Genomic DNA, 18541 nt, shown 5'->3' on the forward strand with positions numbered 1-18541 from the left:
AGCACTGCGGCTGGCTCACTGTAGGACTCAGAGCCACAGTTTATGCTGTGCAGCACTATGGCTGGTTCGCTCTAGGACTCAGAGCCACAGTTTAAGCTGTGCAGCACTGCGGCTGGCTCGCTCTAGGACTCAGAGCCACAGTTTATGCTGTGCAGCACTGCGGCTGGCTCACTGTAGGACTCAGAGCCACAGTCTGGGGAAATTGTCTTAGACTATTTTAATTGTTCAATTTTTACAAACTAGTTTTAAAGTGTAATGCAAGAAGTGAATTAATTGTGATGTGTGGTGCAGATAGTTACTGGTGGTGGGTCCTAAATCAGATCAATTATCAGACTAATCTATGATAATCTATGATATTGCCTGTGATGTTTGACTTAAAGGGCCTAATATATTAAATTTCCAATGTAATGTCAGGTTTCACTGGAGTCCAAGTGACAACAAAGCCTGATATCCAAAAAACATCAAACTGCACAATGGACTTTGTGAATCTGAGATGCTAATCAGACTGTTATTGACCTTTTAAGGTACATGATATTTTGGGGCAATCCTGGTTTCATTCATTGGTTTAGTTACATTGTTACGGTCTTTAAGAAGGGGGCATGAGGTTAGTTGGTCTCATTCATTTAATATAGACATGGCTAGAACACGAACAGGACTAAGCCCAATGCTGCCTATTCCTGCCCAAGGCAGCCACACTGGTGATGGTGGTTCCAATGGAGTCTGGCCGAGTGTCAGACTGCAGGGGTGAGTCCAGGTCCACTCCACTAACAGGCATATTGACATGATTACCTACGTGAGCATCTGCATGGACTGGATCCCTGCAGACAAACACTCAGACAGACACCCTGGCCATTGCAAGATAAAATTCACACTTTATGTCTTTATCATCACAACACATTCTGGCACTGAAATAATAAGGGGCTGGTTGGAGCAAAGTCTTGCAATATAAGTGAATACGTTGTGTTTTGGGTGTCACATTCTATATTGTCATCTCATGCAGGTTGGGCTGCTCAAACTGGGAGCTCCCATACACGTGGTACAGTATTAACTTATTATGATATGAAACTATATAGCTTGTGAATGGTACTATAATAAATGGGTAAGCTACTTTCCCTTCCTTAGCTTTCTTCTAATCTAATGAGTTTATCTGGAGAATCCTACCTTCTGGGACAGACCTCCTCATTCCTTTCAAATCATGTGACAGAATCCCTTTAAATTCTGCCAGCCCCACCTATTCTCTCTCTCTCTCCCTCCCTCGCTCTGTCTCCATCTCTCTCTAGCTACAACCTTCTTTCTGCTTTCTACATTTTTGTTTAGTTTAACTGCTGATTTGACATGTGATATTAATTTAGTTTTTCATGAAAAATAAGAATTTTAAATTAACAAAGGCAACTTAATAAACTCAATGGCAAACATCTGAAAACTTTGAAAAGGACCTTGAGTGGAAACGCGTGTCCTTGACTTGATAAAGTTTCTTCCAGCATTGTCAGAACCCCCCACTTACCCAGCAGCCCCCCAAACGTGACAGCGGGCGAGAGGGCGGCAAAGTAGATGAAAATGACAGCGGCCAGGACCTGGGGGTTGACTGCGTCGGTGATGTCACTGAGGTAGTGAGGGTAGCGCCGCTTGATGTCCTTCACCAGCCCCCCGAAGGGTCTCCGTGTCCGTCTGAGAGGATCGTCCACGTCCCCAGCTTCCTGCTGCTTGGAGGGTAGGACTGAGAAAACAAAGCCGACAGTCAACAAGAAATTCTTTCACATAGATGTATTTATTTTATATTTGATTGAAACGTTGACTAAAATATACATGAACCTCTGACATTTTAATCACAATTACAGACCACCCAAGTGACCCGCAAATTGACACTAAAACCGCAGACCCGCGACAGTCATTGTACAACCTGCATAGTAAAACTCATAGGTAAGATTACTGTCTGGGTGATGTAAAAAACTGAGTTTGTCATCACCATCATGATTGCATGTATACTCCATTCATTGATGGGTCCTTAATTCAAGTTGCAAATTATATCATTTTAAATGAACCACTGCTGTTGTTTACTTTGTCTTTTTATTGATTCAGAATGTCATTTTAATAATTTAAGTCAGATTAATCATTGTCCAAAATCTTCTCGAGAAAGTGTTTTTTTTTTTATTTGATCATTTCTAAATAGAACATTTTACAGTAACAGAGAACCCCCCCCTGGATTGCATCAACCATATAATGATACCCATGGGAAGGGGGTTGATGTACTCCTGGTTTATTCCTTGGTGCTGTAAAATGCTCTAAAAATCATGCTGTAGCCAAGTTAGACAACCCTACTGTATCTATACGAACATATACATCTGGGTCTGGATTAACTATTAATTGGTCTGCTGTGTTCAGATGAGTTAATATTAACTTATTAGGAATATATACATAATTAGGTTGTATATCCCAGTTTAACTCTTATTAAAGTATAGCAAAGTGTAGTAAAGCATAGTGAAATCATGATAAAATATAAGTATGCATTGCAAAGCCCAGAGAGGTGTGGCAAAGCATATTAAAGAAACATAGCAAACCATGGTAAACAATGGTAAATGCATAGTATAACTATAGGAAAAGCACTATAGGGAGAACTATAGGGAGAACTGAAAAATGACTGTGGCACAGGAACTCTTATATAAGGGAAGACACAAAAACAGATGCAATTACAAAAAGCTTGATTATTGTATAATTTCGTTGGATCTTATAAAACTCGCATGACTTATCATTACTGCACAGTGGCGAATGAGGACCCATCCTCCCAGTGCTAACTGGGGGTAAGGGGCTGGCTTGTACAGCCCTGGTTTGGGCAGGCTCCTGAGGGGCTGGTTGTACCTTTCCCTAGTGTCTCCGACGGCTGCTTCCCTCCCTGGCGCTCCAGCGGTCTGAAGCGGTTCTTGAGGATCTGCCTCTGGAACTCCACTATGGAACGTAGCCAGCCTTCGCTCTGGATCTCGCAGGGAGGGATTACAATGCTGCAGTCCAGGAACTCATTGATCCCTGTCACCAGTTCACTGCGGCTCTCTGCCAGGTACGCTGCCACGTTGAACTCCTAGAGGAGGGGAGGAAACAGACACCAGCCACGTCACATTCAGGCCCTCCAAAAACATAATTTCACAAGCAGAAAATCGTCCACGTTAGAACCAGCCATATAGATCTACAAAAGGGGCCCATTTCTAAACAGAAACAGGCCAGCCCTGTAAACATGTAATGGAAAAGTATCTCAGTTAAAGGCAAACTTGGCTCCCGATTTCTATTGCAGGAGGAACTTGTAGCTACATGAATACAAAAAGTTTATCTCAATCCCAACGATTATCATGAATTGAATTTTATGAAGATTTGTTTCACTATTTGATTGCCTGACTCACCTAATCATCCACAGATATTAAAATATTGTTTTGTATGTGATGTCAGAGAGCAGTCTGGAAACATAATTCTGATACAGCTGGGATAGTGGTGGCAAAACCCTGGATTTCCCAGTTTGGTCTTCTATAGGACCACCATCCTTTATTCTAACTTGGCAGGAGTTACTACCAAGACACCTACTATAGAATCCTATTGCAATATACACATGACACCCCTCCAGTATTTGTATTTAACCCATTTAGACCGAGGCCTCATTTACAAGGTGGTCATGGAAAACAATAAAGAGACAATTACAATGTAGAAAAGATGAGTGGTTCAGACTTAATCAGCAGCATCAAAGAACAGTAAATAAGTCATATCTATTTATTAATGTGGACTGAGGGAGAAGCATTGGACGGAGGTTCTAAGCAATTCCATAATACGATCCTTAAAACCAGACGAGAGGTTATCAAAATTCCATTTTCGTACTGTGATGGAAACAGTTACACGTCTTCAGGAGTTGATATGAAAATTAATTTTCTCCCATATGTGTTTGAACCCTTGGAACAGGCAAATTAACAGAATCCTGACAGCATAAGCTATAGCCAATGATAGTCCTTTCCCTAGGAGCACTCAAATAAGGAGGCACCAAACCTTTAAAAACATGAAACACATAACAGTACCACTGAAACAGCCTAGCCGACGTGATCACTGCTTCATGGTGATGTGAGTGGAAGCCCCTACCTGGTCTGCCATGAGGGTGGAAATGGCGCGTCCGATCTCGTGGTACTCCATGTGGGGCAGGCTGGGCCCAAGCAGCACGAAGAGGAAGCGCACAGGGAGCTCCACCTCCAACACGGACTCCAGCACCACAGGATCCTTCAGACGCACAAACACCATGGTGGGCTTCTCCAAGAACTGCGCCTCGCCTGAAAGAGAGAGCACCACGTCAGGATGCACAGCGAGACGCCAGCTCTGTCCTCCACATTATCTCCTCATTAGATGGCTTACTTCTATAGTGTCTGATCATGCCAGCATTCCAAACACCTGGAACTCAAGAGCAGCTCCTGAACTCAGGTGAAAGCACCTTTACACACACTTTCCAAAAGTGAACTCTGCTGTGAGCACGTTCCAGAGTGTTAATGTTGAGGTCTGTGGGAAGTTGAACATCTCTTTCTTCTATACACCCTCAGTAACTACCTCATCTTAATCACAGCATGATCAAATGGCTTTTTTTCACATTTGCATGGCAATACGTCCTGTGCAAGTGCTTTGTGTTGCTGACAGACGTGTGCTGTTGACAAGCTTTTCAACAGAACGAGCATCCTCGATTGGGTTAGTGGCACTTACCTACAAGCACAACAGTAGCTTCTGCATTCTCTGCAGAATCCCTCTGAAAGAAAAAGCAAGAGATTAAAGCTAGACTGGCATTCGAGATTTGCTATTATTATTATTATTATTATTATTATTATTATTATTATTATTATTATTATTATTATTATTAGTAGTAGTAGTAGTAGTCGTAGTAGTAGTATACAACTATTTGTATTAATCTTTGGTAATCATACAACCATTATTTTTTAACAGGGGTTGTGTTTTTGTTTTTTTTAGATTTAAAACTGTAACTTTTAAAACAAAAAAGTCTTTAACAAAAGTGTTTACTAGTGCCCAGTATGATTGTCAAAGGGCTCCCCCTTTCTAAGCCGATCCTTCATACCACAGAAGCACTTATAACTAGGCATGGGCATGATCATGGCTCCCGTTTATCTCCCATTCCTCTATTGCTTTCATTCTTGTTACAATGCTCAACACAAATAGCATGGCCTCGTAACTGTGGCTAATGATACAGAATTCAGGGAAGCACAGTATGTGGTATTGAATATGCTGCATGCTGTTCTCTGTCGTGGGAATGACATTTCCTGGGATGCAGTGTGTGGCTGCGCTCCAAAAACCTTTGCTGACTGGGTGAGTGCTTCTTCAGTTATTTATAATATATATATATCTAATAATCCATATATTAGAGACGAAACACTCAGTTAGTTTAGAGACGACTGCTCGTTTTGGCTTTGATTCTCAATTAAACAATTATACATTTTTGGACTGATTAATCACCCCGGTGCCCTATTTGGAGATCATGTTGAGATCATATTACCAGCACATGTTTTATCAGTTGTATTTGAAGGCTTTTGTGAAGAGCCTGCGCATTTAAAAATAAAGTGTTCTCAATGCATCAGTTATTGTCGATTATGACTTGTCCACTATCTATATAAACAGCAGTGTGCATATGTATTAGAACACCCCATTGCGTCTGTAGTTTTGATTTGTTGTGCGTATGAAATCAAACCACTGGAACTGAAAAGCTGACACCCTGGGATCCTTCAAGAAGCTGCTTGATGAGATTCTGGGATCAATAAACTACTAACAACCAAACAAGCAAGATTGGCCAAATGGCCTCCTCTCGTTTGTAAACTTTTTTATGTTCTTATGTTCTTAAAATCTTAGAAAATGGTCAAAATAGGCAAATAGTGATTGTCTAATTTAATTGATGACTTTAATAGGCCACGCATGCAATTAATTTAAAACAGTAAGAGAAAAGAAACACACACCCAGAAATGGTAAAATGGTTGGGGCTTGCTAGAAGTTGTTTAAGATGCCTAATTAAAGCACAAAGTGTTCTAACATTTTCACACGAGTGCCTATTGTTTCTATATCACCGATTACTGACCAAAAATTGGAATTCTCACACCCGGAGATATAAATGACAAATCTTGAGGTGTTCTAATTACATTTGCACACTACTGTATAGATGTCTGAAAGGTGCCACTTCGACTCCATATAAGACATATTGGGTATACAGTATATATATATACAGTATATATATGACTTGCATGCCCAGTGGTGCAGGCCAGACTCACCTCCTGGGTGACGGAGAAGCTCTCCATCTCGATGTGCTCGCCCTCCAGGAGAGGCTCCGATGCAGAGGATGGCTGCTTGGGGTGGCTATGAGGGGTCAAGAGACAGGGTGAGACAAAAGATGCAGGAGTATCACCTGGGAGGACAGGGTACCCCTTTCAGACAAGCAAACAGTCTCTCCACAGAGGAACTGTACAGAGGAACTGCATGAAAACTGAATTCATGGCCTTATAAAAACATACCATGGTTTTACAATGGGATTTTAAAACAGGTCACTTTCTATTCTATGGAAATGTATGTTCACTATGATAGAGGCCAGACCTGGGTAATATAAACATTACTATGAACCTGGGATGAAGATAACATCAAATACATATTCACAGAACATTAATTGAAGTCTTTTTATGCATAAAATAAAGTGTAATATTAATATTCTTAGATTGGTTTTCTAGACAGCAGCAGCCTAGAACAATGTGAAGAATAACAAACTGGATTTTATAGGAAAACTTACAAAAAAAACTAAGTACAGTAGAGAACAGTTGACTTCGTTTCTATAGGTTTAGAATTCTGATTGAGTGTTTTGATGTTCTGGATGATAAACTGTATTTAACACATAAAAACAAATAACTCGCAGGTTAAAGTTTTGTTAATACGGCCTCTGATATCAGAGAAACATACAGCAGCAGGGAGTCTGACTGCAGTCCCACTGTCCCTCACCTGAGTACTAAACTGACCAAGAAAATAAAAGCATTCAACAATGACCTGTGTTTGAGGAGCAGAGCCCGGAACAGCTGGGCCCGGTCCTGCTCTCTGACCTGGCCGTCCTTCACCATGCTGTCCACCACCTTGCTGGCGATGCCTGCCAGACTGCGCTCCTGCAGGTCCAAGAGAACGGCCCCTGGAGGCATGAGGAGAGTGGGGTTAACACTCCACACTGCCGGCTGAGCCCGGGGGACACTGCACGCTTTACACACCCAGAACCAGCCAGAGCCTCATACAGACAACAGCCAGGATCCAACAGCGATGCAATAATACAAGCCTTCATCAATACTGGAGAACACACTGTGAGAAGTGGGGCTTGAGAATTCAACGTATTTACACTTAGGGGTGGTGAAGCTGTTAGATTGAAGCAGCTATTGTATTTCAATGAAGGGGAGGGTGCAGAGGTGATAGACTCCCCTCCCTACCTCTGACCACTCACCAACACAGACAAAGATTTTTTTTTTTCTGATCTGTGTACTATTTATACACTGAGGACAATAACATCCTGTCTCTGAACAACAAGGATTATACAAAATAAAATGTGTGTGTGTATATATATATATATATATATATATATATATATATATATATATATATATATATATATATATATATACAGTGCCTTGCATAAGTATTCAACCCCCCTGGACTTTTCCACATTTTGTAGTGTTACAACCTGGAATTAAAATGGATTTAATTTGGATTTTTACCATTGATTTACACAACATACTTAACACTTTGAAGGTGCAAAATATTTTTTATTGTGACACAAAAGTTAATTAACCAAAAAAAAATAGACATTTGTTGGTTGCATAAGTATTCACCCCTCTGAGTCAATACTTGGTAGAAGCACCTTTGGCAGCAATTACAGCTGTGAGTCTTTTTGCGTAAGTCTCTACCAGCTTTGCACATCTGGATCCTGCAATTTTTGGCCATTCTTCTTGGTGAAATTGCTCAAGCTCTGTCAAGTTGGATGGGGACCGTTTGGTGAACAGCAATTTTCAAGTCTTGTCACAGATTCTCAATCGGATTGAGGTCTGGGATTTGACTGGGCCATTCTAAGACATTCAGGTTCTTGTTTTTAAACCACTCCACTGTAGCTTTGGCTGTGTGTTTAGGGTCATTGTCCTGCTGGAAGGTGAACCTCTGCCCCAGTCCCAGGTCTCTTGCAGACTGAAACAGGTTTTTCTCTAGAATTTCCCTGTATTTGGCTCCATCCATCTTGCCCTCAGTCCTGACCAGTTTTTTAGTCCCTGCTGATGAAAAGCATCCCCATAACGTGATGCTGCCACCACCATGCTTCACCGTGGGGATGGTGTTCTCAGGGTGATGAGCAGTGTTGGCTTTGCGCCACACATAGCGTTTTGCGCTAAGGCCAAAAAGTTCAATTTTGGTCTCATCAGACCAGAGAACCTTTTTCCACATGTTTGCTGTGTCTCCCACATGCCTTTTGGCAAAATCCAAACAGGATTTGATATGGGTTTTTTTCAGCAATGGCTTTCTTCTCGCCACTCTTCCATAAAGCCCAGCTTTGTGGAGCGTCCTGGTTATAGTTGTCCCATGGACGGTTTCTCACATCTCAGTTGTGGATCTCTCCAGCTCCTTCAGAGTTACCATTGGCCTCTTGGTTGCTTATCTGACTAATTCCCTCCTTACCTGGTCACTGAGTTTTGGTGGACGGCCTTCTCTAGGCAGAGTCGTGGTTGTGCCATATTCTTTCCATTTTTTAATAATGGATTTAACGGTGCTCCAGGGGATGTTCAAAGTTTGGGATATTTTTTTATAACCCAACCCTGATTGGTGCTTCTCCAGAACTTTATCCCGGACTTGTTTTGATAGCTCCTTGGTCTTCATGATGCTGTTTGTTTAGATATGCTCTCTAACAAACTCTGGGGCCTTCCAGAAACAGGTGTATTTAATCTGAAATCATGTGACACTTTAATTGCACACAGGTGGACTCCATTGAACTAATTATGTGACTTCTGAAGGCAATTAGTTGCATCAGAGCTTATTTAGGGGTGTCACAGCAAAGGGGGTGAATACTTAAGCAATCAAGACTTTTCAGTTTTTTATTTGTAAATCATTTTGAAAAATATGTAGATTTTTTTTCCCCACTTCGACATTAGGGACTATTTTATGTAGATCAGTGACAAAAAAAATCCTTATTAAATCCATTTTAATTCCAGGTTGTAACACTACAAAATGTGGAAAAGTCCAAGGGGGGTGAATACTTATGCAAGGCACTGTATATATATATATATATATATATATATATATATATATATATATATATATATATATATAAAACAATAGCATCGATTCAGGTTAGTTTCACAGCCCCTTATTAACACTAGTCTGAAGGCAACATTAGCCAGTCCTGGATTTGTGCTGATCAGGTCTGTGAAACCAACCCCATGTGATACGTCAGTATGAGCTGTGATTGGTATGTAGTTACTGCTTCCTTTTTTTATATTTAATATTTTATTAGGGAATAAAAAATAATAATACAAAAATAAGATTTAGTTTAAATGTAATAAATTAAATACTAAAACCACAGAATATCAGCTTTAATGAATCAGTTTTTAAATATTCAACTGCCTTTACTTTAATTTGAACGTAGGTAAAGTTCTTTTTTTTTTACTTTTAAAACAATCCAGTGTTGCACGACCCTTCTGATTAACTGATTAAAGCCCTGATTAAACCCGGAATGGTTCTAGTTCTGTATAAAGTGGGGTTTCAAGAAAGGTTTATTACAGAGTCAGCATTTTGAAACCACACCCTACTTCGCCATTTTCCCCCACATATTCCATGTTTACATTTAAATGAAAGAGTAAGTAGTTTTTGAATTGCTTCTGTTTCATTCTGAGGGCTCTGGGTTCTGTTGCTCCACTGTTAAGTTATTATTATTTTTCTATAAATCTGTCTTTACCTGGCTTTGAGCGTTCTTAATTGACTCATTCAGTCGGTGTCCTTGATCATTGAAAATGATGCTAGACTCTTGCTTTTCCATTCAATTATAATTTCTTTATATTGAAACTCGGCTCAAACACCAAAAGCCAAGGCTTTGACATGATTGGTGTGAGACTGATCCTGATCACTGGAAACTCAGCTGCCTTCACTGTGTGAAAGAACACTATAATGTGTGCCTTTCAAAAGAATCTGTGGGTGAAACTCCTTATCAGTCGTAGTCTGTCTGCAGACAATATGACGTGTTACATCAGTTTCAATAAATGTCATCTGCTCTTAGTTACTAAAATCTTGAAAGTTTGTTCTAGGTGAAAAATGAAGCAGAAAAAAAAATGGATCATCCATGAAGGACATGTTTACATCATGATTTTCCCATAGAAACGATGCTACAACCAGAGCGATGCTACAGGAAAGAGCTGTACCCAGGAATCAAATGATTGTTTTCTATGAAGAATGTATTGTGAGATATCCATTGACATTAATAGCTAGAAAGGACAAGGGTCTGCATGATGGGAATTTTGCCAAAGTGATTGACAATAATTAATGATTTACTATGGAAGTTGTTTCACCTTTGATTTAATACCATAGGGTGTGTTTGGTCTGTTACCACATTTCTATTGTTTCCAATGTGTATCAAATTTTATGTAGGTCCACTTGTGCAGTTTTACTCATATTAAGTATATCACCAGTATATCACCTTTTAACATGGATTACATCACCATTATAAAATTGATGCAAAATTGAACATGTGGATTACACAGGAATCGATATGCAGGGAAAATAATGATGTGTAAACAGACCAAGTATACCCTATAGTAGTTCTATTAAACAACTTTCACAGTAAATATTTCATTTTTGACAGCAACTCGTAGGCTGCCAGACCTCCAGGACCAGACCTGTGCACCCTGGTTATAAACTCTTGTCCTTTGATTTCTCCGGGCAGCGGTGGGTAGGATTTGATTGGAAGCAGCAGGTCTGGAGACTCACCCTTCCCCATGGTCCTGCGCAGCTCCAGCAGGCTCTTGAGGGTCAAGTAGGAGATGTGCGGCTTGCCCCAGTGCTCCACATCCTGGTTGAAATCCTCCTCGAATCGGACCCAGCGCGCCGTCTCCTGCCAGAACAGCTCCTGATTCGTGTCCATCTTCAGCTCACTCAGCTCCACGTACGACTGGAATACAGCAACAGCAAGATGCAGCCAAACCACCGTCTTTAAAAACCAGCCCTGAGTCGAGTGCTTACGAACACTGGAGTGCTTAAATCTGTGGTGTCCCTTAGAAACGTTTCCTATAGTAAAAGCATAGTAAAGTATAATAAAGCATAGCAAAAGCATGATAAAACATATGTAAGCATTGTGAAGAACAGCAAGGTATGGTAAAGCATATTAATAAACATCATAAACCAAGGTAAGCCATGGGAATGCATAGTATAACTGTGGGAAAAGCAGGGTAAAACGGCACACGTTTTAAAAAATGGTTTTAGAATAGCATTTGGTGTTTTCTCCTTCCAGTAAAACAATGTTGGAATGACGATTTGAGAATCTGGCTCTATATCATGTTGACAGTCATTTCCCACTGATGAAGGCAATGCCTAAAGGCTTTGTCTACTTGACTGACTGTAGTTTCTTACAGGTTTTAGGGTTAAGGTTTTCAGGTTAAAAAAAGGTTGAAGCAGGTTTTAAAGAGCAGGTGCAAATCGGGTAAAATTGGTTCCTATTTGGTTATACTTTCAACAAATTAAAGACGTGAACCGTTTCATTTTAATATACTTCCATTGACACTGTTATTATAATTGACAGTATATTAGCTAAGATGTGATGTTTTGAGTTGCTCTTCAAACCCTTGCTCACTCTCAACTTGATGTAGTGTGATCAGCACATGTTGATCGTGCATTATTTAGGAAGTGTGAAAGGGATTAGAGTCAGGTGAGGCTAATTACCGCTTGGCTAACTCCAGGCTAATACAGCTCACAACAAGGTGCAAGGCAAGTGGATTGACCAACAATTTCCAGAAATGTTTAAAGTAATCCTAGCTAACTGAATACATACATTTTCTCCACCATGCACATCTATTGGTCTCAAAAGTGCAGTTTTGAAAGAAACACCTGTTTCAAACACATGATATCTGTTTATTCTAAGAGTTATCAACTTCTGCAGTTTCTAATCAAATATTCTTATTACTTTTTTTTACTATTATCAATGTGGTTATTTTAGAAATATATTGCAGTTTAATGTATAAATATGATATTACTGTGAAAAGATTTGAAAAGCTGATACTGTTTATTCGTTTGAATATGATGTTTTGGCTTTCAAGACCTCAAAGACTCTTCTTCCATTGTCCTTCAAGTAATGTGTTGCATTTTTATCACACCCTCCAACAGGGGTTATTTAATGCTATCAGTGGTTTCGCGTGATAAACATTATATCCTCAGTTTGTCTAGTTTCTGTCTGGGCTGTAAGCACTAGCCCCTATAACAGCTGATAAGCCTGCACTTTCTTTGTTGGTATAACAGTGACCTTACAAGTGTCAGTAGCACACAATCCACTTTTAAAGGGTTGTCTTTCATTCTTTGCATTTAAAAGTTTTTTTTTTAAGCACAGAAAATAAATACAACCCATTTGATTGAATGTGGGCAACAATTGAAGTTGTTTTCAGAAAAACAATTGCAGCTGGAACTTGCTGTGCCAAGTTAGGTCAATACAAAAATGGAACATTTGGTAATCTGTTAGTAAGCAAGTTGGTAGCAGTTAATAAATAAAAAGCGCTTTTGACATGTGAAGCTGCTTGTGTACCTGGTGGCTTCCTCTGCCTGGGTTTGTAAACAGCTTCCTACTGACTCCAGGGTTGAGACCTGCTGGCAAAAACCAAAGAATACATTAGGATGGATTCCTGGTTCAGCTGCAGTCACACACACACTGGCTTCACACTCTCTTTATATAGGAGGGCTAGATATCCATTCCTAAAAGAGTCTTTATGGGACCAATCCTACCTGAACAATTTAAATACCTTTTAGACTGTTTTAATGATGGATCTTAATAATGCCATTCACAAGTTTTTGCGACATTATCTCCTCTGTATTTTCATTGTGATGTTAATAGCGAGTTTGTTAAAGTAACAGATTACACTAACAAGTTACTTGTAATCAGATTAGTTTTGGGGTAAGTTATTACAATAATGTATTACTTTTTAATAATGCAATATGAACAAGTAATCAGATTACTTTTCAAGGCTGAAATCACTAGATTGCGCTGGCTCTTACTGATACAAAGGCACATGCTAACCTGTATTTTCCATTGTGGAAAACTTGTAGGCAAATTGCCCAGTCCGTAGTAATATATGAAGTAGGGAACATAATGACCCCTATTCGATTTGATTAAATTAGATTAGGTTATATTAGATTTAATTAGATTAGATAACCTCAGAGCTATAAAATAGTATAAAACATATTTTTTGTAAAATGGTGTGGTGTTTTTTTTGTGTTGTTTGTCAAAGGTCACCTTGTGATTTAGGGCCCCATTGGAACAAACTCTAATTACAGAACATTAACCAACTGTCCCTCAGCACTGTCTGACTGGCTCTGCCTCAGTGGTAGCCTGCTTCTGCATATGTCCCACAGTGCATTTCAAATACAGAGATTAACGGTAATGTGTGTTTCTGTAATGTGTTATTTTACATACGACAGTATATTTTCTGTAGAAAATTACCAAATTCTACATGTAACACATCAAGACTACTAAACACTCACAAGTGTAACATTTTTAAATACGAACGAAACTTAATACACCCAGTTGCCATTGTGCTCCTGTTAGTATTATACACTAATACTGAATTCCTTGCTGTCAGTTTCAGATAGTCTTCTGTAATGTTTTGTAACATGCGTCTGTAATTCAGATGTAATTATATATGAACAAGCTTGACCCTTACACAAACAATGCATAAGAACGAATAAGTACATAAATACCACCAATATGAGTAAGCATTGATTGAATAGGGAATAGTTAGTAATTAGATTTGAATTACTGACACTTTTTAAAAAGTTTAGCCGAGACTTCTCTAGTTTTCCTACAATGTATTTTGGTGTTTTGCTAATCTGGACTGTAGAAAAGTCTCTATCTAAAGCATGAAGATGGTTTGGTAATGACCTGCAGATTGCTCGATAGATATATGCAGCAATTCTTGTTAAAATTGTCCTTTGAGCTGAAACAACCTTGATCAGCCTTTGCTCTTGTATCCAAAACCATGCTTTTAATTTCTAAAATACCATTGGGGTCCCAGAATCCCAGTGTATGATCCTGAAGAAACCATTACCAGCAATGGCAACACAATGGATGTTATTATTATTATTTATTTATTTATTAGCAGACGCCCTTATCCAGGGCGACTTACAATTGTTACAAGATATCACATTATTTTTTACATACAATTACCCATTTATACAGTTGGGTTTTTACTGGAGCAATCTAGGTAAAGTACCTTGCTCAAGGGTACAGCAGCAGTGTCCCCCACCTGGGATTGAACCCACGAACCACTACTCCACACTGCTACTGCTACAGTAGTTTGTGAGTTTGCATTGGAAGTGTCAGCGAGTACGCCTCCCACAGGTCTATCCAGTCAATTTCGCATTCTCTGTAGTACAAGTCCCTGCAGTTAGAACTGAATAAACTCAGTCCTTCCACATTGGTAGCAAAATGGATAATATTTGGGGTTCCACTGCACTAATGTTCTTACATTTTGCATGTATTTGAAGCAATTGCCTATCCAGGGGCAGATACAGTATTTAATAAGCAAGGTGGTCTGAGAGTGGTAAACGAATAAATAAATCGCCACCCCAGTCCTTCTGCATTTATTAACACTGCTTGAGGTCATGCTGTATTGAGAGCCTCTAGCACCGCCATGCAGCTAGTGTCAGTGAATATAATAGACAGTTTTTATGACTTAAATGTCTGCAGGCAGGACAGACTGTATTTTTCTCAGGGTATTCAGTGGCTGTGTAGCTGCATGCTTTCAGACAATAGATTTGAGATATTTCCAAAGAGCTCGCCATTGCTAGGCAGGCTCCTCCGACGCTAATGCTTACATGTCATTTGCTTAAACGTCTTGTTAAACACTTATCTGCTGACCTATCAAAGTAAAGGAGACACGCGATCCTGATGGAACACACTAAAGACACTTGTCTCAAGCTGTAAGGAAACTTGAATGACTCACAGAATCCAAGGATATAATTTCTATTGAACCTGTACACAATCTGCAATTTCCTAAAAGTTTAGTGCTAACTCCAGTCTACTAAACCGCGTCCACAAACTGTTGTGATGACCTGTTACACCTTGCAGAGTCATCTCTGTTCATTTATAGAAGTACGGCTTCAATACTAGATTTGGTAATTTTAGTAAAAAAAAACAAAAAAAAAACATAGAAAATATGTACAGTAATTTGCAGTCTTCCACGGTTACACTGCGGAACATTCAATCAGACCATGTTAAAGAATTCTCAGAGCGATTTCGCGAAAGCCGTTTTGAAAATGTATTAAGCAATTATATATATATATATATATATATATATATATATATATATATATATATATGGCAGTGTATTAAAAAAAAAGAGTGAATATCTATAACATAAATTGAAAAAAAGACAACATGCCAATGTGCATGCTATACATTTATAAACATATTAACAGTTTTTTAAACACATTAGTAATATGATTCTAGGTCTCTTAACATTAACATCAAATTCCCACCTTTTACTAAGGACTGGACTAAACACTTTTATACACTCCCAAACATTTTTACAACAGTTAAAATAAAATATAGGCTAAATAAACTCAAGAGTCATTTTTATATACTGTATTTAACACATAATTATACAGTGCCTTGCGAAAGTATTCGGCCCCCTTGAACTTTGCGACCTTTTGCCACATTTCAGGCTTCAAACATAAAGATATGAAACTGTAATTTTTTGTGAAGAATCAACAACAAGTGGGACACAATCATGAAGTGGAACGAAATTTATTGGATATTTCAAACTTTTTTAACAAATAAAAAACTGAAAAATTGGGCGTGCAAAATTATTCAGCCCCCTTAAGTTAATACTTTGTAGCGCCACCTTTTGCTGCGATTACAGCTGTAAGTCACTTGGGGTATGTCTCTATCAGTTTTGCACATCGAGAGACTGAAATTTTTGCCCATTCCTCCTTGCAAAACAGCTCGAGCTCAGTGAGGTTGGATGGAGAGCATTTGTGAACAGCAGTTTTCAGTTCTTTCCACAGATTCTCGATTGGATTCAGGTCTGGACTTTGACTTGGCCATTCTAACACCTGGATATGTTTATTTGTGAACCATTCCATTGTAGATTTTGCTTTATGTTTTGGATCATTGTCTTGTTGGAAGACAAATCTCCGTCCCAGTCTCAGGTCTTTTGCAGACTCCATCAGGTTTTCTTCCAGAATGGTCCTGTATTTGGCTCCATCCATCTTCCCATCAATTTTAACCATCTTCCCTGTCCCTGCTGAAGAAAAGCAGGCCCAAACCATGATGCTGCCACCACCATGTTTGACAGTGGGGATGGTGTGTTCAGGGTGATGAGCTGTGTTGCTTTTACGCCAAACATAACGTTTTGCATTGTTGCCAAAAAGTTCGATTTTAGTTTCATCTGACCAGAGCACCTTCTTCCACATGTTTGGTGTGTCTCCCAGGTGGCTTGTGGCAAACTGTAAACGACACTTTTTATGGATATCTTTAAGAAATGGCTTTCTTCTTGCCACTCTTCCATAAAGGCCAGATTTGTGCAGTATACGACTGATTGTTGTGCTATGGACAGAGTCTCCCACCTCAGCTGTAGATCTCTGCAGTTCATCCAGAGTGATCATGGGCCTCTTGGCTGCATCTCTGATCAGTCTTCTCCTTGTATGAGCTGAAAGTTTAGAGGGACGGCCAGGTCTTGGTAGATTTGCAGTGGTCTGATACTCCTTCCATTTCAATATTATCGCTTGCACAGTGCTCCTTGGGATGTTTAAAGCTTGGGAAATCTTTTTGTATCCAAATCCGGCTTTAAACTTCTCCACAACAGTATCTCGGACCTGCCTGGTGTGTTCCTTGTTCTTCATGATGCTCTCTGCGCTTTAAACGGACCTCTGAGACTATCACAGTGCAGGTGCATTTATACGGAGACTTGATTACACACAGGTGGATTCTATTTATCATCATTAGTCATTTAGGTCAACATTGGATCATTCAGAGATCCTCACTGAACTTCTGGAGAGAGTTTGCTGCACTGAAAGTAAAGGGGCTGAATAATTTTGCACGCCCAATTTTTCAGTTTTTTATTTGTTAAAAAAGTTTGAAATATCCAATAAATTTCGTTCCACTTCATGATTGTGTCCCACTTGTAGTCCTGTTGGTCGTTTCCATTTGGGTCTCACTAACTAAAGAAACAACACTTACTTTCTGTGTCCAGCGGGATTTTGTGGAAGTGCCCTTCTGGATCGCCCTCCATCTGTCTACTCTTCTCCAGGTCGTAGGCTCCAGAGCCACCAGGCTGCACCCTGCGGGCAGAAACACAGACACCAGTAACCCCCCTCCGAGAAACCAGCCGCCCTAAACCAGGGGCCAAGCAGAGAAAGCATGGCAAACACGACACAGTGAACGTGTAGCAAAAGCGTGGTACACAGCAATCAGAGACACTTAATGTAAAGTGTTACCGGGTGCCATGTATCGAAATAGCACTCTGAGTCACATCGCTACAAGGATTTTCATTTCCAGTGTGTCACTAAACTGAACAAGCTGGAGTAAAACCCAGATAGACACTCACTCTTTCGGATCCATTCTGGTGATATGGGAGTCCTCCTCTTCGAAAGAGTCATCCTGGCTCTAGGGAGAGAGACACTGCTTACATTTGGGTCCAGTTGTTATAGATGCATTTCCAATGAGTTCAGCGAGGTACAGTCACACACACACACACACACACACTCACTCACACACTATGATTGTAAACAAGGGCGCAGTCATATCACAAAGACAATGTCATTTAAAGCTCATTACTCTTTGAAAAATAAAGGTTTTGGTACACTTTTAACATCAAGCGGAGAACCTACCCAAGGTGACGCCATGTGTCCTTCCCTGATTTCCCTGGGTATGTAGACTATCCTGGGTTTGCCTCTCTTTCACAATGTTGTCAGCTTCCCAGCTGCATAACCTGAGGAGGGACAGTCCTGGCGTTAGACTCCTTGGATCCCATTATAAGGAAGTGCAATGTTAGCCCCCATTGGTACTAAAAGGAACTAAACATCTTTAATGATAGGAAACAAGCAGGTATGACTCAGGCAGACGACGATAGAGGAGGATTCTAGCAGTAGACCTCATCAGTCTCTTAGCATTCAACTTGAGGATGTTTCTGATTGGTTAATTAGAAATGCTGTTTTGCTATTCACCTTTTGATATATATTCTGTATTGAGGTGTTTTGAGCAGAGTTCTGGGGCAGCTGTAGCTCAGGTTGCCAGATTCTCTTTCTCCACACGAGCTAGATCAGTAAAGTGCCT

The 18541-nt window shown here is 39.8% G+C and overlaps 1 protein-coding gene across 2 annotated transcripts in view; it reads right to left on the bottom strand.

Annotated features, from left to right (window-relative positions):
- The window catches only part of LOC117434883 (band 3 anion transport protein-like), a 33351-nt gene that overhangs the window by 12215 nt on the left and 2595 nt on the right, over positions 1-18541 (bottom strand). The window contains exons 2-12 of one of the 2 annotated variants that reach the window (XM_034057563.3): positions 18097-18197; positions 17814-17872; positions 17447-17547; positions 12797-12855; positions 10996-11176; positions 7042-7177; positions 6282-6366; positions 4717-4759; positions 4111-4295; positions 2857-3073; positions 1505-1717 (exon numbers count right to left, since the gene is read on the bottom strand). In XM_034057563.3, the coding sequence (XP_033913454.2) occupies positions 1505-1717; positions 2857-3073; positions 4111-4295; positions 4717-4759; positions 6282-6366; positions 7042-7177; positions 10996-11176; positions 12797-12855; positions 17447-17547; positions 17814-17872; positions 18097-18111 (1294 nt within the window). In that variant the 5' untranslated portion in view covers positions 18112-18197. Of the gene's footprint in view, positions 1-1504; positions 1718-2856; positions 3074-4110; positions 4296-4716; positions 4760-6281; positions 6367-7041; positions 7178-10995; positions 11177-12796; positions 12859-17446; positions 17548-17813; positions 17873-18096; positions 18198-18541 lie in introns of both variants that reach the window. The other variant, XM_034057562.3, reaches the window with a different exon arrangement.

The sequence above is a fragment of the Acipenser ruthenus genome, chromosome 28, assembly GCF_902713425.1.
Source record: "Acipenser ruthenus chromosome 28, fAciRut3.2 maternal haplotype, whole genome shotgun sequence".
NCBI classification, from domain to species: domain Eukaryota; kingdom Metazoa; phylum Chordata; class Actinopteri; order Acipenseriformes; family Acipenseridae; genus Acipenser; species Acipenser ruthenus.